Source organism: Xenopus laevis, chromosome 8L (genome assembly GCF_017654675.1).
Source record: "Xenopus laevis strain J_2021 chromosome 8L, Xenopus_laevis_v10.1, whole genome shotgun sequence".
Lineage (NCBI taxonomy): Eukaryota > Metazoa > Chordata > Amphibia > Anura > Pipidae > Xenopus > Xenopus laevis.
The window spans coordinates 97,035,253-97,061,966 of NC_054385.1; the positions used below are offsets into that span (position 1 = coordinate 97,035,253).

At 37.9% G+C, this 26,714-nt stretch overlaps 1 protein-coding gene across 1 annotated transcript in view; it reads right to left on the reverse strand.

The window, feature by feature from the left end:
- tyro3.L (TYRO3 protein tyrosine kinase L homeolog) overlaps positions 1–26,714 on the reverse strand; it is a 94,727-nt gene that overhangs the window by 55,695 nt on the left and 12,318 nt on the right. The window contains 5 exon segments of the mRNA NM_001088754.2: positions 2,779–2,894; positions 11,964–12,050; positions 15,523–15,693; positions 18,617–18,717; positions 19,434–19,629. Coding sequence (NP_001082223.1) covers positions 2,779–2,894; positions 11,964–12,050; positions 15,523–15,693; positions 18,617–18,717; positions 19,434–19,629 — 671 coding nt within the window.

Sequence of the window (26,714 nt, forward strand, 5' to 3'; positions counted from 1 at the left end):
TTTACTCTACTTTCCTTGGTGGGCTGAGACCACCGATGAGCTCTCTTTCTCAGGGGTAAGCCCTCGCAGCAAGGTGGAGGCAAGGGTGTAGTGTAACTGTAACCTGATGCAATAGCACAATGATGGGCGCCAGTAGTTCTTTAACAGTTGAACCAAGAACTATATTTATTGAACAAGAGCACAGAGATCATTTAGCACACTGATCCACAATGGAGTATAGAACATACACAGCAGCATAAAGGAAACATATACTCACAGCACGTATAGGCTGAATCCCCACAGGCTAGGGAATATACAGCAGAGAGTAAGTTGACAGCATGTGATGGGTATTGCCCAGTTTTCAGGATATCTTCCAGTGGCAGACTAGGGGAACTCCTGACATCCCTATCTCAACACTTGGTTCCCTACTCTGGGTCAGTAATACCCTGGGATCTTAATCCCTCTAATCTCCTCGGCGGAGCCTTGAGCTGCTCAACTATTTAACCTCTCTATCACTCCTAGAGCGATCTATAAAACGAGTATAGCTATCTAATTACTAGGGCCAAGGCGCCTAGGGTCAGCATTACCCATTCCCTTCCAGCCTGCTTGGTTGGGCTAAAGCAATGGACCCAGAGCACATGGTTCCTAAACCTTTTATACTCTGGCACAGTGCCACTAGTGTACACTGTGTGAACTGCAGGGGTTACATAAGCACAAGGTCCCCATAAGGACCCACTAAGGTGTCCATATTACTAGGGATGTGCCTGTCTGTAAAGTGTAAGGGTGTCTAAGATTTTCACATCCCTACATACAGAACCCACAGATTGGACCTAACAAGACTTTGGAGGGCCCACAGCCACTGGAAAAAGTAAGACTTCCGAGGGACCAAACACAAGCATATTTTGTTGTGAAAACTCAAATCAGTCCAGAGAAAATCCAGTGGCACAAATTTATCAAGGAAAGGCAACATTACAATATGTTAACAGTTTTCCCCTTTTCACTACTTCAAGGAACAGTAACACCAGCACACATTTAACTTTACATTCGCAAAGACTTTATTAAGAAATATCTTACCGATACTCCGCTTGCGCTCCTCTTCTGAAAAGGCGACGATCAATCTGGCAGCGCTCGATTTCTCCTCCCTGGCTATCTCCTATAGAAGGCAGGGAGGAGAAATCGAGCGCTGCAGGATGGATCGTCACCATGTCGCCTTTTCAAAAGAGGAGCACAAGTGGAGTATCGGTAAAATATTTCTTGATAAAGTCTTTGCGAATGTAAAGTTAAATGTGTGCTGGTGTTTTTTTTTTTCGTTAAAGGGATACTGTCATGGGAAAAAAAACATTTTTCAAAATGAATCAGTTAATAGTGCTGCTCCAGCAGAATTCTGCACTGAAATCCATTTCTCGAAAGAGCAAACACATTTTTTCAATTCAATTTTGAAATCTGACATGGGGCTAGACATTTTGTCAATTTCCCAGCTGCCCCATGTCATGTGACTTGTGCCTGCACTTTAGGAGAGAACTGCTTTCTGGCAGGCTGCTGTTTTTCCTTCTCAATGTAACTGAATGTGTCTCAGTGGGACATGGGTTTTTACTATTGAGTGTTGTTCTTAGATCTACCAGGCAGCTGTTATCTTGTGTTAGGGAGCTGTTATCTGGTTACCTTCCCATTGTTCTTTTGTTTGGCTGCTGGGGGGGGGGAAGGGAGGGGGTGATATCACTCCAACTTGCAGTACAGCAGTAAATAGTGATTGAAGTTTATCAGAGCACAAGTCACATGACTTGGGGCAGCTGGGAAATTGACAATATGTCTAGCCCCATGTCAGATTTCAAAATTGAATATAAAAAAATCTGTTTGCTCTTATGAGAAATGGATTTCAGTGCAGAATTCGGCTGGAGCAGCACTATTAACTGATTCATTTTGAAAAAACATTTTTTTCCCATGACAGTATCCCTTTAAGGGCAAACTAATTTTTTATAAAAAAAAAAATGTCATGTTACTGTTCCTTTAATGACAATTCTAATGGCCATTGCAACTGCTATGAGAATAAACATGGGCATTCCTTATTGCCCTACACAACCCATCAACACCAGGTTAGGGTAAAGAAAAGGGCCCCACTAAAGCTTTGTAAAGTCACAATGGGATGCAAAATGGCTCAGTTGTGGTTTTGTCACAAGATATCATAATATTTCACCCTAAAAAGTCTCCCCCACATTTGAGGGGGAAAAGTACTGTGTTTGTTCGCCGTGACTTTTTTTAAAATGTATCAATGGAAACCAAAAATATTAAAATCTCACCATTTAAAACCTTTTAAAAATACAACAGAAGTTAATAGGATATTTATTTTCAACAATTAAAGGAAAACTATACCCCCAAAATGAATACTTAAAGAAGAAGGAAAGGCTTCGTGCACTTGGGGGTGCCAAATGTTAGGCACCCCCAAGTGATTGTATTGACTTACCTGAAACCCCAGGCCTTCTATTTAAAATTACCCAATGGCACATACTACTAAAAAAGTATATTATTATGAAAATGGTTTATTTACATGAAGCAGGGTTTTACATATGAGCTGTTTTATTCAATATACATTGTTCGGGGGGTATGTGTATTAAACACAATCGGGATTGATCTATTTGAGAATTTCTAAATATACATGAATAAATATGTCAGTTTTGTTACCGCATGTCAGGGAACGAAAATCCCAAACAGACAAACATACAAACCACAAACAGACATCTAAAAAGATACCTTAATTAGAGTGCCACTCAGGCATTTTTATTTAGAATCTGAATCAAATACCTGTATTGTGCATGACTTGATCAGGGAGAAGCTATTAAATCCTGGAAACCATGTCACGGTTGCAGTACTGCCGGTCACTTTGCTTATTGTTACATTGAATGGTGGGTAAGGCAGCCCTACAAACAAAAAAAAGCATATATGTACATATGAATACACCCACAAAACTATACAGGTATGGGTTCCATGTTCCATTATCTGGAAACCCTTTAGCTGGAAAGCTCTGCAATACGGAAAGGCTGTCTCTCACAGACACCATTTTATCCAAATAATTCATTTTTTTTTTTTTAATTATTTCCTTTTTCTCTGTAATAATAAAACAGTAACTTGTGCTTGATATAATTAACCCTTGTTAGAAGCAAACCCAGCCTATTGGATTTATTTAATGTTTGTATGATTTTCTAGTAGACTTAAGGTATGAAGATCCAAATTACAGAAAGATCCATTATCTGGAAAAAAAAACCCAGGTCCCGAGCATTCTGGATAACAGGTTCCATACTTGTATTTCTTTTCCTTCTTAGCCATTAAAAAAAAAAATCTTAATTTAAATCAAACTGCACTGTCAGAGAATCTTTCAATCCAAGCAGTTAAATAACTGTAGCTCTGCTCATGAAGGGAGGCCAAGTGATTAATCAGCATGACATGTATCTGCAGATAATCCCCTAATCTAGACTGCATAATGGACTCCTGCTAACAGGTGTATACTGGTAATCTAAATTAATTACCTTGCAAGGACCAAACATGGAGTATCTTAAATTTTCCTTTTTTGCCCTGTTTAGCTCAAGAAGTAACAAAAACCACAGTATGGTATGTTGAAAAAGGGGGTATAGTCTTGCTTTTAAGCAATGGACTAACTGCTAGGATCACTTTCACATGTAGACCTGCACGGAATAATATATATCCTTCTGGATAATATTTCACCTATTAGAGGTTCATCTTAAAGAATTTCTACAATATTTCAAACAATATATAAAATATATTTCAACAACAATAATTAACAATATTTCAAGCAACAATAATTACTCTGACCATGAAATAAAAAAAAAATATATTGTAATCAAAACTTTTTAAGAGACCTCTGCAATTAAATAAATGAAAGGTCATCACTTTTTTTTCCCCGCTAATTTGATCAAAAAAAAAAAAAATCTTTTGTGGATTACCTTTCCTGAAAACAATGTGGAGAATCGGGAATGCAGTTTTTGTCACTTAGCACAGTAGGCAGAGGACGTTTTGGTTACTCTCTGAGAGGTAGGCAGTGATAAATAGCAGTTTATATGCCAAGTGCCTTAGCTTATACCACATAAGGCATATTGATTGCATGAGATTGAAAGTGCAATTCTTTTTGTTGGCAAGGGCCTTTTGTCTCCCAGTCATGCACTCTGTATAACTGAACATAGGGTAATCACTCACCAACTTACCTAGTGTTGAGAGGACAAGCCTCTTGATATAAAACAAAATAAAAAGCAAGACAAAACACAAACTGTTTGTCACTAAATATAGTTTGCAATATAGTTTGTAAAGAAAAAATTGTTAAAGGGGGTGGTTCCCCTTTAAGTTAATTTTTAGTATGTTATAGCAACTTTTCAATTAGTGTTCATTATTTATTTTTTATAAATTTGAATGAATTGTCTTCTTCTTCTGACTTTTCAGCTCTCGAATGGGGATCACTAACCCCATTTAAACAACAAATGCCCTGAAAGGCTACAAATATATGGTTACTGCTACTTTTTATTACTCATCTTTCTATTCAGGCCCCCTCCTATTAATTATTTAAATCAATACATGGTTACTAGCATTATTTGGATACAACCAAACAAACGAGCACGTGCTCCTGGAGCCAGCCGATGAAGTAAAAACAACGTTTATTCCATATTAATAAAAGTTACACGGTCCACTGATACGTAATCATACGCTCCATTATTTGGAGATTGCTGAAATTGCAAATTGGAGAGCTGCTGAATAAAAAGCTAAATATCTCAAAAGTCACAAAAAATAAAAACCAATTGCAAATTGTCTCAGAATATCACTCTCTAAATCATACTACAAGTTCATTTAAAGGTAAAAAGATGAAAAGATACTGGCCCATAATGTTACAGGATAAAACAATAGGTAAGTTGTTGAGTTATGTATGTGCCTTTGGCAAAGCGTGCTCATCCATGCCACCCCCGGTGCTCAAGTGCGTGTTAGAGCACTCTCAGCACAAGGGAGTGAGAAGTATCACACAAAAGTGCAAACAAGTCAAAGATACCCTATGTCATCCAAACTAGGAGATAGGTGGCCAGGAGAGGTATGTTCCCAGCACCCCCCCCACTGTTGTGCCTCTACTGCCTACTCCTGTTCCTATGTTCAGTCATACACAAGGTAAGACATCGATGTACATTTTCACAGTTTTGTTCTTATTTGGCCTTAGCACAGACTGCTACACAGCTCGAATGCTTCTGTATTGAAACAGGCAAATACTGATGCAGTTCTGAGTGCATAACAATCGATAAGAGATTTTCCTTGACTATTTTAAACAAGACAAGTAAAAACCACCTGCTTATTTGCTGCCTGAGATTACAGGTAGAGGTCAAACTTGACCTTTTTATGAATACCCCTGGCTAGTTTCAATACAAAAATCAACAAGGTGATGAGAACACACATTTTTCTGAGAAATTACAAAAACATTTAATCCCTTTGCTGGTGAGCTGCAACCTGCGGCACCCTATACGAAGAGCAACTCCTGTCACATCATTCACTATGAGATGTTGCTGGAATTGCATGCAGGGACTTAAATGGCAAGACTAATAATACAATTCACATTCTTCTGGGCTTTACATAACCATATTTAAGAGTTCTGCAAGCAGTAAGCGATGAAAAGGGCAGTGTGACAACTATATTAAATACTAGAAGATTATCTTGAATTCACTCAAAACTTCTTCACCTATAACCACTGATAGATTTAGTATTTAAGTATAAACGGTAGGAGCAGGTGCTGTAGAGCAGAAGTTGTCAAACCTTCTCAGCTCATACCCTGCTTTAATGTCCAACCTAAGGCCAAGACCACCATTGAAGGTCCAACAAGCTCACAAAATGCACACAGAAACCCATCGAATGTGAACAGATATAGGAAAATGTTGGTGTATCTGTCAGTCATAGTTTCAAGAATATCTAGGACAGCAAATACATTTTTACCCAAATCTTACTCTAATTGACCATTAAGCTGGACTTTTATGTGTAATTAGGCCAGGGATCCCCAAACTTTTGAACCCGAGAACAACATTCAAAAGTAAAAGGGGTCGGGGAGCAACACTAGCATGAAAATGTTCTTGGGCTGTTAAATAAGGGCTGTGATTGGCCATTTGGTATCCCCTTGTGGATTGTCAACCTACATTGAGGCTCTTATTGGCAGTGCACCTGGTTTTATGCAACTAAAACTTGCCTCCAAGCCTGGAATTCAAAAAATAAGCATCTGCTTTGAGGCCACTGGGAGCAACATCCAAGGGGTTGGAGAGCAACATGTTACTCACAAGCTACTGGTTGGGGATCACTGATCTAGGCCATTCTCTCCCTACTGGCCTTCGGGCTAAACCATTCCTGCCACTGCTCAAAGCCCTCCCTTGGAGGCCAGTGGTTTAGCGTTTCAGTCTCATATTGAAAACACTTAAAAGGAATAATTAGAATAGGGGGTACAAGTAATGAGAACAGCTACCTGCTATATGGATCACAAAATTATTTCAATACACGCTGCTTCCTAATCTAGGAAAATCATTTCAGGAGCATTTTGAATTGTGATGGCGTTTTGTGTCATGTGAAAGACTGAAAATTGGTTTCGACACAGTGTTGTTTTCAAGTTACAGGCTGAACATATAAATCTTCATATCTCAGTATGCCAAGAAATAGTATTTCACTGTGCTTATTATATGCAGTAACCATAGCAACACAAAGTACAGCAATGTGCACACAATGTATTGCCATGGTTCTAAGCAGAAGGGTTAAATGTCAGTGTACCTGCACAAGCTTGAAAAGCACAGTCGCAAAACACACATTTCAAAAGATTTGCAGCAGGTCGGAATGCTTTATTGTATAGGGAAAAATTTGGTCCTGCCAGGTCATTTGTAAATCACCCCACTGCAAAAGATAGAAAGAGTTGTTTATAATCTACAGGCTTGTAGAAAGCTGCCATGTTTTTTTGCATTTTGCTACCGGACCTGCATCATGTATGGGTGCAGGTTTTTGTTGTTGAATACAGAAATGTCTTTGGCAAGTCTGTATTCATGAGGCGTGGGCTGGGTAAACATGCCAGTAAGAGCAAGACGCTAAGGAAAGAGTCCTTTCCTATGACAATTGGCAAGTACAGGACCACCTTGCACACACCAGCACTGTGCTCTGTTGCTTATTACTATTAAATGGGTGGTTCACCTTTAACTTTTCATTTGGCCTTCATATTTTTTATGTTTATTTAAATATTTTAAATATTTCCTTCTGACACTTTCTTGCTTCCAAAAGGGGCTCACTAACCCCATCTAAAAAAAACAAATGCTCTGTAAGGCTGCTAGTGTATTGCTATTGCTACTTTGTATTACTCAGCTCTCTATTCAGGGCCTTCCCTATTCATATTCCATTCTTTTATGCAGATCAGTTTACGATTGCTATGGTAATTTAGATCCTAGCAACCACATTTCTGACATTGCAAGCTAGAGAGAAGCTGAATCAAAAGTTAAATAACTCAAAAACCAAAATAAAATAAAAAACAATTGCAAATTATCTCAGAATATCACTCTCTATGTCATACTAAAAGTTAACCCAAAGATAAACAACCCCTTTAACACATAAGAGCCAACACTTTCTGCGGTGCTGTACAATAAATGGGTGTATACACTGAATCTCAATATCAATTAGATATAGAGCTTACACTCTAAAAACAGTAAGACATACAGTACCGTGTTCAATACCTTGTACAGCAATGCCACAGACACAAATGCTGGGAAAATGAACACAAAGTAATGTGATTTGAACCCCTTAGTGCCCTAGTGCATTTGTAACTGAGTTCCATGAAATTATCATCATTCTGTCATTTCAAAAATGTTAATGGCAACATAACACACCAAAATTTGTTGGGGAGGGAAAAAAGTATGCTGTGATGGCTCTTAATTCCAAAGCATGCGGAGAGCTGTCATTTAGAATAAGCTAAAAGGTAAAATGCCAAATATCCCTGATAATTACAAGCAAAATACCAGATTATCTTTACCCTCAGGTGCATGTTAATCCTAGCAGGTTCTTCTCCTTCATCTGGTTACAGATGGCAAGGGATAGTTCACCTTAAAATGAACTTTTATGTAGTCATCAGCATGCTAAGACAATCTGCAGTTAGTATCTTTTTTGTTATAGTTTTTGAAACATTTACAGTACATTTACAAGTTCAGACTTGGAACTTGAACTGCTATCTGGTTGTTATGGCTTAATTACTCTAGAAACCAGATAGCAGTTCTGAAGTCTCCAAAGATCAGTAGGAAAGGGGCAAGAAAAAGATAAGCAATAAAAAATAAAAATGTCACTGACCCCAACAGTCAGGAATTTGGATGAAACTGGACCATAATCTTTGCATATTATATATAAATAGCTTGCTGGCTCATTACTTTTTTTGTACAGTATTAAGAATATATTAAGAGCTTTCAGAATCATCAGAATCTAAGGACCCTGGTAGAAAGTGCGCATGGGCCCCCTCTTTAATACCAGATAATCTATCCACTCAGATCCCTCTGTCTATCATTATCTTTGTTTGTGAGACCTTGCATTGGTTGTTTTACACTACAGTTTTGTTCAGTTTATTTTTCATTTATTGTGTTTTACCTTAACATTTGTATAAGAATTGGAAGAGCCCTACCATATACAATACATATAAGGCTACAATCAGCAACAGTACTCCAAATTTGTATAAAAAAATAGTAGTTTTCGCCATATATATCCATTTTCAGGACTATGCAACCCTTTGCACAATCCATGTAAAATTGGAGTTGTCCTTAGATACATGTCTCTGTTAAGACTGCCTATCACAAATCTGCTCAGTGTTTTCCAGTCCTGAAGGGAACGGCTTTACACTTGGCACAAGAGCAGAACCTTTCCTCATGGTACCTAAACCAAATGACAGGGCTTCTTGGCAGCAAACAAACAGTGTAATACAACGGGATTCAGACAAACACACATCTTGGCAAAACATATCCCTTCGGGGTGACTTTATTTGCTCCTAGTTACATAGATCAGTGGATTTCACTCGCTCCAAACCTGACCTAGTTTTTCTTTTGTTTTCTTCCATGAACACACAGCTCAGATATAGGTCTGCATAACAAGCAGCTACCCAGAGCCTTGTTCAAAAGCTTCTGGTTGAAAACATTTTGTCTCTGGAAATCCTTTCAAGCCAGCAACAAATCAGCAGAATGTTCTGTAACCTTAGGCCTGCGGGTCACAATACACCAGTCAAGCAGCTTTCTATCCAGCTATAAGCTTTGTTTCTCTGTTCTACAGAAAGTATTGTTCAATTAAGTCACCTGATCTGAGTAACTTTTGGGGCTACATTCTAAATATCATTCTCTTATTCTGATTATTAGAAGGCTCATGTTGTGCTATCACACATGCATCTTAGAAAATCTTAGGATAATATAAAATCACAACACAAAATCAGAAACATTAACATAATGAACCTTAAAGGGATACTATTTTCATACACTACTATTTAACCTTCTTGTGGACAGTTATGGAAAACATATTTACTTAAGCTGGCCATACACTTGAAGATACGCTCGTTTGGGCAGATCACGACAACAGGAATATAGGTCAGAGCAAGGACCTAGTCCTCAACACTAATATATATAAGGTGAGTAAAGTGTTTTGTTTTTTATACAGACTCTTATCTGGAAAAAGACAACACTGTTTTTCTGTGTTTTTGGAGTTCGGGTTGCATGAATGGAGTTGAAATTAGTATAATAAAAAATGATTGTATCCTTTGTTGACAAATACATATACATTATAAATGTATAGGATCTATTATCTGGAATACTTGAGCCCTGGGGTTTTCCAGATCAGGGATCTTTCCATAATTTGTATCTCCATACCTTAAGCCTGCAAAATATTAAATAAACCAATAAGATTGTTCTGCCCCCAAAATCGATTTATGCCATTTAGTTGTCATCATGTACAAGACACTGCTTTATTATTACAGAGAAACAGAAAGTAATTTTAAAACATTAGAATTAGAATCCTATACATGTATTATGATCTTGCTAGATCAGGATCAGGCCTGCTCCCCATCCCCACATCTCCTCTCCCCTGATGACAGCCGCAAGGATGGAAGTATGCAGCAACATGCACGCTTGGGGTATCATGGGGGACAATACAAACATGATCACCGGAAGTGGGCCCTTCAGTTGCAACAGTCCCGGTGGGTCCCGACTTCCAAGTCGGACACTAGATAAAACTACCAGTTTGCAGTATCAGACAGATATGTGATGATGCTCTCCTCTGGCATAATGTTTGCTTCAGAGTGGTAGAATTCATATAATTTAATCATTAAAATGGGAGAAAACATTAAAATGTGGTTTGGGCAAATAAAATCTGCAACTGTCTAATGATCAATATTACACAGTGAAATGCGCATTTATGACTTTTATTACATTCCGCATTAAGCATAAAAAGGTGATGGGTAGTTACAATATACAACAACTAGTGTGTTGTGACCAGTAGTGCATGAGAAGAGGAAAAGAGCGGAATTATTTTATGCAGCATGTGCCTGCCTATAGCATTACTGAAATTCCAGGATTTCCAGGTATCATACACTATCTGTGCAATACAGAACACACTCACAAATATCACTCACACATTGATAAAAATAGCATTACAGGGAATGACGCTGCAGGTGGCATCCTGTGTGTGTGCTACAGGTGAAAAGGATGTTTTATTGCAGGGAAACACAACCTTAAGCTTTAAACTAGAATTTATATGTAGTGTCTTGAATTGGAGGAGCTATATTAATAAGAATTAAGGAATCTCGGCATCCAAGCTCAGCAGAGAGAAGATATAGTGAATAACAAAATTGAGCAAATAAAAACTTTTAAAAGAACTATAAAGTGTCTTTATTAAAAAAAATAAAATAAAAAAAACTTTGAAGTATATTAAGAATTGCTTGAAAAAAAATACAATTTCACGAAAATGCACTGTCCGGTGATATGGTGCATGGAAAATATTTTAGACTTTGTGAGAAAGATCATTCCCGTTATATTTCCAAAGGCAGCAAGGACAGCTATGGACATTGATAAATCAGTCTGACATTGAGCTAAGTATAAGATTGCTTTGCAAGAACAGGAAAGCCACTGTGTGTGTGTCTCAAAGTTACGGAATAATTGATGGTGCACTACCTTGGTACTGCGGAGCCCAAGGCCTGCCGTATTTATACATCCTGAGGCAAGGATGTGAAATCAATAAACAAAGCTCAATTGCTATGATCTAAAACTCCCAGGATGATGTATTGCTGTGAACAACAGCCAGCCATGGTTTATACAACCCAAACAGGTAGCACTCTTCCTTCTATCTGTAACAGCCCATTGCAAAGGATGGTAGGAGCATATAATGGGGAATTAAAATAATAAATAATTATTTAGCTATAATTACTAATACATTGAAACACATTGTGGATAATGAATATCAGGCAAATATTTGCTGTCTACGGTATTTTTGGAATTATACTGGAATGGTTCATACATCAATGTTTTCTTATACATGCATACTTGTTATGAGTTTAGAAGGACTTGGCACCTATAGGTGTGGCAGGTTTAGGGTAAAGCATGTGCATCTGCATAGTGTTTGGGCTGGGTTCAGGTCACTAAGGACCAGCTGCAGTTCCTATTCAATTCTTGATCCAGCTTGAGAAAGGGGCAGATAAAGAAATTCACAAACCATGCATCACTAGCCTTGAACAAATGTTCAACCTCAAAGTGGGTCTTGAACAGAAAAAGTCCAAAGACTATTGTTTTATAAACTGGAGAAAAAAAAGATGAGGATCTCTCTAAACGTGAGACTGCCAGACCTGGTGCTTCTGGGACAACACAATTCCACCCATTTTCTATTTTCTCTATTTGTCCCAGCATCCTAGTAGGTATGTTTATAAAGTCAACAAAATGTATATTGAGCTCCAGATGTTTAATAAGACCTCTTACCTTTAACTTCAACAATGGCTGTTCTAGAGGAAGAAACTCCTTTTGCATTGTGAGCTTCACATGAGAATGCAGTTCTTTCATGGATCCCTAAACAAGATAATAATATTTGGGAAAGAAATTAACAGAGCTGAATATTTCTGCTCCTTTCCAAAGAGCAGCATTTCTTTGTAGAAATCAATAGATGAATTAATTAAGTGCTTGGTTACACTCCAGTTGCATGGCTACACTCCGTATAGGAAAGGAACTGATTTAGAGAAGCTCGATGGTGGTGCTGGGGAGTTGGTAGGAGGTACATATTCTTTCTACAATAAAAGGGCAGATATTGCCTATATCTGAATAAATCCCATATAAATCTTCATGTGGATGACTGAGTAGGGAACTGTCTCTCAAGGTTAACAATATGAATGCACCCTGGTTGTTCCCCCTTATCTGGGAAGGAAGATTATTAATAGCAGCAAATTTATTATCCTGAAAAGAATATGTACTGTAAGTGCAAGACAAACCATACTCCTGTAGTTAAACGTTGGGGCGGTCATAGCATAATATTTGAGATATCCAGCTCTGTCAGTAGCATTTTTTTAATCAAACACATTTTTGTACATGAGTGTTTCCACGCAATTTTTAAATAATAATGGAAGAGTGGGTAGTGTTATTATGAGTTTAAAACTTCCCTGATAATCAGACTGTGCTGTCTGGTTTTACTTTTAACATTATATAATCAAAAATCAATAGCTAGTGTTTTCTGGGAACTTCTAACTTTAGATGTGCAACCGCCCTGCTTAAGAAATGACTGTTATTACTATTTTTTTTAACTTCATGTATTGGCAAATTAATTCTTTGCCAGATGCAGTATAGCATTTGTAGCAAAAGTAGCAACCCGGCCACTGATGGACATAATCTCCCGTTGTATGTATTAGGCTACAAATTATAAAAATGTACTAGGCTGTATAATTGTAACCTACATCAGCTCTGCAAATTCAAAAAGTCAAATACATACTAGACAAGACCACACTACTTTATACAATATTACATATTGTACATATACATTTCTTCATTTTTTTTGAAACGGCACCGGGTGCATGTAGTTGAAAGTTAATGTTAAGGCCATTGCCCTTAATTTATATTTAGAGTTGCCATCTTCTTACACCGGCCGAGTCATGATTAGATTGTAAACTCTATGGCACAGGGATCTCCTTCCTTCTGTCTCTTTGAAACTTAGCTATTAATCTTTAATGTAACTTTTCTTTGCATTTATTTGCAGTGGCCGGTTTGGTCTATTAATTTCTTGTTCTGCTATACTGCGCTGCTACATAAGTAGCCCCATAGGAATAAAGGAGTTTTGTCAAATTAATTCAGACAGGAATTTAGTGAGTTTGTTGGAGCTAGGAAGGGGAGAGTGGGGTGGACTAGTTATTAGAAAGTTACCTTTATTGATGCTCAGTTTTTTATTGTTTCCATAATACAAGTAAATAAAAATGAATAACTATATTAACGAAACCTCGGGTACAAGTCTTCTGTGAAAATTAATTTTATGGTTTTAAATTGCAGCATCTAGGCAACCTGGTGGCCTCCAAGCTGCCTGCTGGGTTTCTACTTAAGGAACTTTGTGCATAAAATGGTTGGTTAATTACTGTGCAAGGTAACAAACAGAATTACTAGATTGCTAGGATGTGGAAAGGTTTGTAGAATTCACAAGAGTCCATACAAGGTTATACAGTTCCAACCAATGCTGACAATCAAACGACAGGGGTAATCAATGAGTCAGCGCATGGAAATGCATCATAAAATATTATGTAACCATATGCAAAGACTGCTTATTAACTGGCTCAGTGACAAAAGGGCCAGATAGCAAGTTGCCCGAATGGTTTGAATTTGGCCAAAACACCCTTTATACAGCAATTGACTACACGGTTATTTATCACAGCACAAAAAACATATATGAAAGGACTCTGAATTGCACAATAAAGCTGGCCATAGATGTTGAGATTTTTAAAAGATCCGATCGTCATCATGATACCACGATTATTTCGGAACAATCGTACGATCATACAAATTGTCCATCAACTAAAAAGACCAATTTGCCAGGAAAACAAAGGGGAGCTGCCTGCTTGGCCCTGCAAACATAGATTGCACTGGGACCGACAAAGATTTTTTAACCTGGCTGATCAATTTCCTGACAGATGTCGGCCGAAAAATCGTAAGATGTTCGATCGTTCGAATCCCACTAACCGCACGATAATTTCGAAGGATTGGTCTGACTTCGCTAAAATCGGTTGTTCGGCAAGAGAAATCTTTGCGTCTATGGGGACCGTAACACGCTAAAGAATTGACAGCTATGGATAGCGATGCACCAAATCTAGGATTTGGCCAATTCCAAGCCTTTTTCAACAGGATTTATATTTAGCCTAATACAAGCCCTACAAAATCGTAAAATTGCTGCGTGCGCTTCACAGAACACCATTTATGGTTTCAGGAAAGGATTTGGACTTCGAATTCAGCTGAATCCAATGTGAAGGATTTGGCAGAATACCATGATTCGGTGCATCCCGAGTTTTAGAAGAAAGAACCCAAAACAAAATACAAATAGAACAAATAAAAGAAATGCAAAAGAAAAAAAAAGAAAAAAAAAGGTGTAAACAGACATTTTTTTCCACTTTGTGCCCTCCATGAAGAAAAATTGCTGCAGGTCACAATCGATGTACAATGTACAAGGAGTGCACATTTCAGCATTATCACATTGTATGTAGCCATGGGGACATAATATACAAAAAAATTCCTCTGAAAAAGCTGAAACCCTCGGAGATACAAGATTCAGCATCTGCCAGTTAATTGTGAAATATGTGCTATTTCGCAGCAGCTTGTACAGAACCACTCCCAGATTTTTTTTATGAAGAACTTTTAATTACACCATTAGGAATATCTATTGTTTGAACAAGTGAGATTATGTTGAAAGCAAACCCACAAACCCATATTCCCAAAACACTGAAGGGCAGCAAAGGTCAGGGAGGACATATCTATCACTAATGATGTCCCCAGTTTTCCAAAGCTGAATGGTCAATGCTTACGCCTAAATGTTGTTTTCTTTTTATAAATGTTATTGCGGTTGTATTATTTTGTCTGCCCCTGTAATTGGAACATGTTTGTTTTCAATACTAAAAAAATACAGCTAGTATTTCAAGTACAAGAGTTGATGAGTGCACATAACCCAGACAGGCAGTTTTTAAACTCATGGTTATTTTGGAGAAATTCTACTAACAGAGTTTTAACGGGCCACCTTAACGATGACTACCTAGAACTGCCTATTTTAATACCAGAGTAAATGGAAGATACAGGTAACAACATGAAGAATTGCTGCTGATTTCAACAAGAAGCCTGTTTAATCATTTGTGTGGCAGAACCATTTACTATTGGCAGGATTCATAGATAATAAAGAAACCCAGAAACATAGAAGCTATGCAGTTGGAATTTATCCAGGACTTTCAGCACCACATATTTCCTGCTTTTCTCTCCCCAGTATAGTCCTCTTTAATCATAACTAAATGCAAAGAAGTTTTATTACCTGACATTTGCAAGACAGATGGAGAACTTTCCGATTTTCCCAGAGGGGAATCTCCCACCCACCAAATAATGACTAGCGGCTCAGGGGGTCCGACTGCTGCACAAGTCATGTTAAATGGAGAGTTCGGAGTCACAGACAGATCTTTTGGCTCCAGAGTAAAGTATGGTACACCTGGCAATGAGGGAGAACAAAAATATGTTTTAGCTGTAAACATAAAATAAAAATTAAATAACACTACTTTAATAATTAAAGATATTGGATAAAATATTGTACAATATAATACAATATGCTTATGCATACAGCAACACACAAAATGCACATTTCTGTTATCTCTACCAAGATAAGGAATGCTGTTATGCTACATATATATAATGCCATATTTTATATACTGAACTTATTGCACCAGCCTAAAGTTTCAGCTTCTCAATAGCAGCGATGATTCTGGACTTCAAACTTGTCACAGGGGGTCACCATCTTGGAAAGTGTCTCACTCACATGCTCAGTGGGCAATGAGCAGCTGTTAAGAAGTTTAGCTTAGGGGTCATTGCAAACTATCAAGTAGAAAACGAGGTTGGCCTGTCATATAAACTGATGCTACAGAGCTGATTATTACATTCTGATTTTAACTGCAATAGTTTCTGTGCTGCCATGTAGTAATTATCTGTATTAATTACTAATTATCCTTATATTGTGACATTTATATTCTACGTGTACTGTATATTGTATGTTGGTCCCTAAGCTCAGGTAAGTGACATTAGAGCATGTGCAGTGAATCAGCAAAGAAGAAGATGGGGAGCTACTGGGGCATCTTTGGGGTACAGATCTTCCCTGCTAAAGGGATGTGATTGCCTTGGACTGGTACAGAAGCCCAAAACATGTACAACATTTCTAGCCTGCTTTAGTTAAGCTTTACTTCTCCTTTTAAAAAAAGCATGAAGTGGGTGGCTGTGTCCATGAGGAATAAAGTGGTCTGCAGGAAGACCTTTGGGATTAAAACTGTTTTTTATTTTAGCCTTAATAAATAAAAACAAACGTTCTGCCAGGATATGTCTGTTATAGTATTTATATAATATTATAAGTGGGAAACAATAAAGGACCGGTATATTCCCTTGTAACTTGTAAGCCTGAACTGGCATTCAGAGCTAATTTTCCTATATATAGAGGCGCTCTGGAAACAGCAGGCCCACTCTAATCATTCCATCGGCAGAACCCCCACGCTGCCATTCTACAGTTATATATTATCCCTTCCAAACATGAAACGAAGAGGCGATGGGTTTCACCAACATTAAACAGATAGACTAAATCGATAACAAGCAGATGCTGCTTTGATGATTTTGGGGGTTAAGTGTACCATCCAGTCTACGCAAAACAGACAGAGGGTAAAAGAGAAAATAATGCTACTTCTCCCTTTCTGATAAGAATATTTAAAACCCAAGTGGCACATTTCCAGTTTTAAAGGAGAAGAAAAGCTCCAAGATAGTTTATTGCCAATAGATTAGCCACAATAGTGCAAGCTAGAATGCTATATTTATTCTGCAGAATGCTTTACCATACCTAAGTAAACAGCTCTAGACAATGTCTCTATTTGTTTCGGATAGAAGCTGCCATACAAGCCTGGTGTGACATCACTTCCTGCCTTAGTCTCTCCCTGCTCACTTACAGCTCTGAACTCAGATTACAGCATAGATGGGAGGGGGAGAGGAGCAAACTGAGCATGCTCAAGCCCTGCCTTGGAGGTTTACGCTGAAAACAGGAAGTCTGATACAGAAGCCCATGAGTACACAATAGAAGGAAAGAAACGCTGTGTTTCTTTTGACAGAGGACTCAGAGCAGCACTACTTTGAGGGTTTACTGGTGTATTTATATAGACCTTTCTGATAAAGCTTACTTATTTTTAGCCTTTCCTTCTCCTTTAATGCAAGACATATGCCTTCCAGAGTCAGGAACATTCAAAAAACCTGTACAGCAGAGGGCATCTTATCGCTTAATGAGACAGGTACTGCCAAATTGATCACATTCTGCAGGCCAAGGAGGGAGACCTGATTAATCACAGAGAAACATTCTGAGAAAGTGCCAACCGAACTAACATGTTAAACCAGTAACCTTCCATAGCTGATTTACTACAACTCCCAATATTCCTGAACAGACAAACGACTATGAGGGGTGGTTTACATATAACTTTCTAATATCAAAACAAAATGGCTCTAATAATACGTCAAGGCAAGGGGTTCTGTAGTGTGGGATATCACTCACATGGCAGCCTTGGCATTAGTAGTAACAAGAGCAACATGTGCCCAATTTAATAACCCATAAAAACAGTTATTTTTTATTACATCTTACTCCACTTGCTTAGTATAAGATAATAATTATGAATAAGGCTGCATTAACGCTATGTTGCCTTCTCCTTCTATAGCTGCCTGATATTGCATTTCATCTGTTATGTGATTGTGGGAAAATCTGCACAGGCGCAGTGAACAATAGCAACCAGCAACATGCTTTAATCAACATATAGCATAAAGAAGCATAAAGAAGGAGTCCCCTGTACAGGTATGGGATCCATTATCTGGAAACCCATTATCTAGAAAGCTCTGAATTACAGGAAGGCCCTCCCATAGACTCCATTTTCTCTGTGATAATAAAACAATACCTAGTAACTGATCCCAACTAAGATATACTGAATCCTTATAGGAGGCAAAACATTCCTATTGTTATTTAATATTTATATTTTCTTTATAGTAGACATAACAATGGAGATCCAAATTACAGAAAAAGACCCTTTATCCGGAAACCCCCATGTCCTGCATAACAGGTACCATCATTTTACAGCATGACAGACTTAAAATACCCACTACAGTTAATGAGTGTTTCAAGAAAGCTACTGAGAACTATGTTATCCAGAATCACAGGAGAGAATTTGGGAATTAATGCTAAACTTTGCTACTGCTTAACCATAACTATGATATCCCTAGTGAGGATTTATACTTACCATCTGTAAGTATGAGTTTCTGTATTATTCTGCAGTCAAATATATCAAATTAGAGGAAGATCTGGATATGAATAAATCCTGAACTATAATGAGAATATAAATGCCTACCTTCCACCATAATCCAGATGGCATCTGATACAGACTTTCTCCCACTGTGCTCTGCCTCACACCAGTATTTTCCAGCATCCGGGCGCTCCACATTTTTTAAGCTGAAGAGATAAAATAGAGAACTATGATGCAATATAATGTAGAGACCTATGATGTAATGTAATGAACTGCAAGGGCTACATATCCAATCCATTTCTGAGTACCAACACTTTGTTTAGATTACATTTGTTCAGTCCATTATTCATATATTCATTTTCATCTGGTTTTTGTACAACCAAATTTGCCACAAAGCCAGGAATTCAAAACTAAGCGCATGCTTTGAGGCAACTGGGAGCAAAGGGATCAAAGGTGTTGGTGAGCATCATGTTGCTCATGAGCCTCTGGTTGGGGATCATTCCAGCTGTCCTGTTTGCACCATCAACTGTCCCTCAGCATATCACCCAATATTCAGGCAACGCAGAATGACCTAAAACCAAATATACTAAATGACCTCAGTTATTTAACTGCACTGCCAGCCTAACAATCTTTAAGTCAGCTTTTATAAATAAACCTGCAGTCTATCCCAAGAAAACAATCCAAATAGTATGGACTAGGCAAACATTTACGGGCTTTAGTCTACACACTAAATTATTTTTAATAACAGCCAAGACTTTTATGAGGTGAAGTCCTGCTCCTAAAACCCTATCAAATGCATTCCACATTGTATGTTATGTAGAGCTTGCCTGTGTCCCACTCAGGTACATTTTTACTGTTACCATACAAGGAGAAGCATGATTGACTGTTTATGTTACGGAGCTGGGCAGCAGAGAGTCAGTACCTAAGGAAGCTGATCCAGTGATCTTCATCTACTGGAATATACATCTGATCAGCACTCTGCACAGGAACGCCATCCTTGAGCCACTGGATCTCAGGCTCCTCTATGCCTTGCAAACTGCAGTTCAGCTTGGCTTCGTGTCCCTGAGACACAGTCAGGTTGTATCCATGACCCACAAATCCCAGTGCCTTAGCTCCATCTGAAAAAGACAAAATAAAAAAGACAACAGTTCAGCATATGGAAGCACAACTCACCTACATGCTTGCTTGATACACAATCTGTATTAGTAGTAGTAGTAGTTAGGAGCTTGGATATTCCATAATTTCATACCTTAAGTCTACTAGAAAATCAAGTAAACATGAAATAAACTCAATAGTCTGGTTTTGATTCCAATAAGAATTATTTATATCTTAGTCTGGATCAAGTACAAGCTACTGTTTTATTATTACAGGGAAAAAGGAAACGATTTTTTAAAAATTTAGATTATTTGGATAAAACTGAGTCTATTCCGTTTCTAGATAACGGGTTTCCGGATAACAGACCCCATACCTGTAAAACAAGTGAAGAGGGCACTGCCCCAAATCTAAACAATCGAAAAATCCTAACCATACATAGAAAAATAACACACGGAATAGTATTAGGCAAGAACTATAATGTGTTAATTTCTAACAAGTCCCCGACCCCTTCCCCACCCAACCAACAGTGTAATTACTGGGCGGTAAGAAGGAAAAATGGGAATTCCTTTAATCATTTTATATTTTTGGCAGCTCATCTGCCTCCTACATCTCCGCTTACGTTTTTCAGCGAGATTTGCGGTCATCCATATTACGGTACAGATTCTCTTATCCAAAAATATTTTTTTAATGAGACTCATTATGTAGAGAGATAAAACGCAAAGGGTGATCACAGAACAGCATTAATGTATGTATTATAGTTCAGCCACTAATTAAAAGATCTATAGCTCTCTCTCTCTCTCTCTCTATAGCCCTTCTAGCCTGTATTCAGTCATCCAGTGTTCCAAAAAAAAAATGATCACTGTGCATATCTATTAATAGGATTTCTATGAAATTCCCTCACACGATTTCCGCACATCACTGCCTGAAAGATATGCAATATTATACATTATCATGATCAAATACCTGTAATAAATCATCCTTATATTTTACATTATTCACTATATAACAAGTAACAGCCAGTAAAATATATCCTTAAAAACAGTGCTGATGCCAACAGTCTTTTGTGTCAATAAATCTTGTAAGAAACAATGTACTGCCTTAGAAGTTCTATGAACTGGATAAAAACCTGTGGCTTTTTGCCAATTTACATGGCATGTCTTGGTGAATGTTATGATCCTTATCTTTTACAATAGGGTCAAGTACATTAGTGATGAGACAACAGTAGGATTGTAATATTATGTAATATTATATTATATCAGAAGCTGGCTTTAACATGCCTAATGTATTCTGAATAATAAAAGATTAGTCATTGTGGAATACAAAACCTGGCCAAACTATGAAACTGTGACTATTCTTTCATCCAATAATATAGGTACTCAATAGAGCTTCCTTGCCTATACTTCTAAATGACACTCAAACTACAGGGCATCCAAAGGCACCACTGCGAACTTCCAAATGCAAGTTGCGTTAAATATATTAGAAGATGTAAACAAGGGCAAAATAATACAAAGCACCATGCCAATGTTTTGCCCTTTGCAGCATGCCCTGTGCTTAGTTAAAGAAACCTTAAAGGGTTTGTTCACCTTTAGATTAACTTTTAGTAGAATAAAGAGAATGGTATTCTGACAAATTGCATTTGGGTTTGATTTTTTATTATTTGTGGTTCTGAGTTATTTAGCTTTTTATTCAGCAGTTCTCTGGTTTGCAATTTCGGCAGTCTGTTTGTTAGGGTCCGAATTACCCTAGCAACCATGCAATGAATAGAAAGAATAGTAATACAAAGTAGCAATAACAATACATTTGTAGCCTTACAGAGCATTTGTTTTTAGATTGGGTCAGTTATCCCACATTTGAAAGCTGAAAAGAATCAAAAGAAGAAGGCAAAATAATTCAAAAACTCTAAAAAAAAATAAAAAATAAAAATGAAGGCCAATTAAAAAGTTGTTTAGAATTAGCCATTCTTTAACGTATTAAAATGTAACGTAATGATGAAACACCCCTTTAAGATGCAAAGTCGCCATATCTCCTATGCTGGAAATCAGCATTTACAGCTCTCAATTTTGAATAGGGAATAGTGGCACACTACCAACGTGTTTTACGGAGCATGAAACAGTTTTTGGGAAGCAGATTAATCCTAATTTACTGAATGGAAACAGACAGAAAGACAGAAGTGATGGGGAAGAGGGCAACTTAAAGCTAAATAACTAGGGGTGTACTAAATGTAAGTACCTGGAAAAACAAAATCCGACTGACTTTTCGTCAGATAAACAAGGAAGTCAAAGATTTTTAGCCGAGTGATGCGCGGGCGGTTCTCTTTCCCACTTTTCCTCCGAATTTACATTTCCAAATTAGGGTTCAGATTCGGTTAAGGATTGAGTTGAATCTTTCACAAAGGGTATGGGGTTCTGAATCCTAAAACAGTGGATTTGGTGCATCCCTATAAATAAATTATAGCTCTATCTTAAGGCACATTTTTTTGTACATGTAGCAGACATTATGGTTTTCACCCATAAAGAGGATCACCGCACAAGTGTCCACCACTTCTGACTAGAAGAAAAGAACTTTCATTTGAAGCAACGTAGGTGGTTCTTCACAGTCAGGACAGTGAGGTTGTGGAATGCACTGCCGGGTGATGTTGTGATGCTGATTCAGTTAATGCCTTTAAGAATGGCTTGGATGATTTCTTGGACAGACATAATATCAAAGGCTATTGTGATACTAAACTCTATAGTTAGTTTAGGTATGGGTATATAGAATTTATGTGTAAAAAGTATGGAGGGGTATGTGTATGGATGCTGGGTTTTCATTTGGAGGGGTTGAGCATGATGGACTTTGTCTTTTTTCAACCTGATTTAACTATGTAACTATTATCACTGAACTTGCACTTACCTGACACCCTCAGTTTGCAGATGATTGCGTAAGCCAAATACAACTTCTCTTTGTACAAGTGCACTGAAACGGATGAGTGTGTGTGGCCTCCACCCTGCGCTTGTCTGACTTCCTCCAGATGCTCAGGTTTTATGCCATGATTCAGAAACATACAGGCCTCTTTAGAATGTGACAGTGATAGGGATATTAGACTACAAGCTCCACTAGGAAAGAGATTGATGTAAAATCTACATACAGGGACATATTATCCAGAATGATCGGGACTTGGGTTTTTTGGATAAGGGGTCTTCCCGGAATTTGGAATATCAAACATTAAATCTGCTTAAAATAAACATAATATAACATAAACCCAATAGGATTGTTTTCCTATTAACAAGGATTCATCATATCTAAGTTGGGATCAAGTAAACTGTGTCGTTTTGTTATTGCAGAGAAAAAGGAAATGTGTTTTAAAATTTTTAATTATTTGATCACAATGGAGTCTATGGGAGACAGCCTTCCTGTAATTCAGAGCTTTTGGATAATGGTTTTCTAGGAAATGGTTCATATACCTGTATATGTAAACAATGGGAGATGCATCAACCTTTTTTTCTGCAGAAACTATGGCATCAACATTCTGGCTTAGTAACTAGGGATAGACCGAATCCACTATTTTGGATTTTGCTGAACCCCCGAATCCTTTGCAAAAGATTCGACTGAATACCGAACTAAATATGAATCCTAATTTGCATATGGATTTGGTTCGGCCGGGTAGAAGGATTCCTGCTAAGAAAGGCCGAATCCCGGATTCGGTGAATAACTATTAGTAGGCCTGACTGCCTATATGTACACGGGATGGTGTACTGCAATTCTTTCACCATGTATCCACGGTTGAAACAGCTCCCCAATTGGCTAAAATTATTAAAAAATCAAGTGTAAATCTGAATCCCTAATCATCAATTACATTTCTCACAACTATTTCTTGACCTGTTTTACATATCTATGTGTGTGTGTGTGGGGGGGGGGGGGGGTCCATCTGGGCAGAGGATATAGGAAATCCCAGAAGACATTTCGGGCTCAGAGAACAATGGGAGATGTCTGGTGTAGACATATTTATAGCAGATGAGCATATTACTAATGCAGACACAGATCACGATTGCTGAGGAGGGGTCTGTCAAATATATGACAACATGAGAACTCTGCTCTTTTGCATGATGTTTTGTGCAAAATACTTTAAGGGGAAATGCAGTGTTAACTGTTAGTATGATGCAAAATAATCTAAAAAGTTCTATTTGGAAAAAAATCTAAATGTCTAACTAAAAAGTGGCTTGATTCTGTGGTTATATTTTTTTCTTTTCTATTAAAAACCATTCTTATTAATATTTCGGTATGTCGTTCAACCACTGTCTGTCTGGTCACTAAGTAAGTAAGTAATCTTCCCTGCCTGAATTTATTAAATTGCTCTTAAAAATACAGGCAAGGATGGACAATTTATTTTTTATAAAAAACGAAATAAACATTGATTTGAAATGAAATGAAACTGCTGTCTCTTGGTGGGACTAGAAAAGAAGATATTGGCCAAAAAATGCAGATTGTAAGTAAAGCTAATCATTCACTGGCTATTAAAGTGGGCAACTTTGATCCTCCAAACTGAGTTAGCAGCTTTCAGCTTGTGTATGTGGCCCTTGGGAGGTTCTACTCACTCACTTGAAAATCTGTCAGGTTAGGACTGCATTGCCACGTTAATGGGTTGCACTCCTATTAGTTCTCTGTAGGTTCCAAATATGATGCTATTGTTAAGGTGGCCATACACGGGCCGATAAAAGCTGCCGACAGACCAAGTCGGCAGCTTATTGGCCCGTGTATGGGGGCCCCCCGACGGGCTTCCCCGATCGAGATCTGGCCGAAAGTCGGCCAGATCTCGATCGGATGGGGTTAAAAATCCCGTCGGATCGCGGCCGCATCTGTTCGTTGATGCGGTCCCGCGATCCGACCGCCCGTTTGGCGAACGCTAGGATCCGATCGTTGGGCCCTAGGGCCCACGATCGGATCAGCCCGATATTGCCCACCTCAAGGTGGGCATATCGGAGGGAGATCCGCTCGTTTGGCGACATCGCCAAACGAGCGGATCTATCCGTGTATGGCCACCTTTAGTCTGGGAGCCAAATGATCAGATCATCCCAATTTGGCTCATAACATTGGTGGCCAAATTAGCGACAGCGGATCCCACCATATATGCACAACTTTATAGTAATCCAGAAATTGCTAATAAAGGATTGTGAGCTCTGTTGGCTAGGTATTCCAATGGTTAATCTGTTAACCCAGGCTCAACCACCATTCTATAGAAGTCTGTTATCTCCAGGGTAAGTAGGTGGAATAACAAGAGAATTCTGTTAGTCACTGCATATTCTGGCCTCCCCTTCTCTTTGTCAGAGTTCCTTGGAACAATGGAAGCAAGGGACACATCAAAAGGAACTACAGAGGAGGATAGATGCTTGCTATGAAAACATCAACATGCTGTGCTTGTGATTAATGAATTATTTTATCAAAAAGCAAAAAATCTCTATAAGTAGGCTTTCCCGTTATTTTTGCCAATATGTTTTGCATTTGACTGAAAAAGTGGTCATGTCCCAATTGCCTTTTCTAGCTGCATTGCTTATTGATATGGTTGAGAATTGCAATACTGATAATTGTAATAATACACACAATTATAATACAGTATGTTAGCATTTCTGCCAATTAAGAACTTATGGCATAGGAATGGTGTATATATTACCTTTTCAACTATTAAACAGAGAAATAACCATGTCTAACTTAACAAGAAGGATCAATCACAACATTTTCTTTTGCAATCCATGGGAGGCTGAATAATGCTCCTTTAATTACTTCCCTTACACTGCAAAGGAATGACACAAGCAGGCCAATAACTGCAGGCCAATAACTGCTGAAAGATATCATTTACAGTACTGAAGTATGGACTGAGCCATTGGGGAAGGGCTGGTAGATTCCATATCATGATGCTTCCTGCTTCTCATTTCTTTCAGTTTAAAGCTACAAATGAATACGTCTTTGCAAATCAGGAATAAAGGCTGGGGTCCTAATAAGGGATGCACCAAATACACTTTTTGGGATTTGGCCGAATCCTTCGTGAAAGATTAGGCAAAATACCGAACGAATTTGAATCCTAATATGCATATGCAAATTGGGGGCGGCGGGAAAGTAAAAGGTGGGAAAAATGTTTTTATTTCTTTGTTTTGTGACAAAAAGTCACATGATTACCCTTCCCACACCTAATTTGCATATGCAAATTAGGATTTGGAGTCCGTTTGGCCATGCACAAGGATTGATAGAAATGATTGGTATCTACAGCCTAAGTAAAGAGGAAGACCCAGTTCAGAGACAGGGTGGAACTTCTCATGATATAGCTGGCAGAGATGCATTGTTGCATTCATCCTCATTGACATACTGAGTAATGAAAATATAAATATCTAAAAAAAAAAAAAATTCAGATTGAATGCACACCTTCCAAAAATAATCTTATTTTCCTACCATTGCCACAGCATTATCAATAATTTATACTAAATAACACGGTTACCAGATCACTTGAAAATTCAGGGACACATCCAGCTAGGAGGCTGTACTGACTGCAATTTATCAATCAGCCCTGCAACATGCATTTATTAGGAGTGTCCCTGAATATTCAAGTAGTCTTGTAACCTTAAAGAGATAATGATTTTTTTTACCATTACAGAATTTTAGAGGGGTTTTTTCACTTGTAATTGTCCAAAAAACTTGAAGCTTTAGAGATATTATTTTTTCAAATCGTTCAGCACTTTTTTAAGTTCATACTTTTTCTATCCTAATCTTTTAATACCTTTGATGGTATTTGTGATTTTAGAAATATATGGGGGAATTTAATTAAGTTGCAAAGAGCAAAACAATTTGCCCAACTAAGAATAAAAATGAGCATTTCGCAACGTAATACTCTTCCTTAAACTGTTATTGCATTGCGAATTTTAATTGCGCATTACGAATTTTAATTGCACATCGCCCACTTTTAAGAAGTGCTTGAAGGTGTCTGTTAATCGTGGTTACAAAAAAAGCTTTAATACCACTAAAATTTGACCTTTAATAAATGGGCCTCTCAATGTACATTAATACTTTGAAAAGTAGCGTTTTTAGTGTCAGTATCACTTTAAAGGGCAAGTCAACCCCAAAATAAAAATTTTCAATGCTTTTA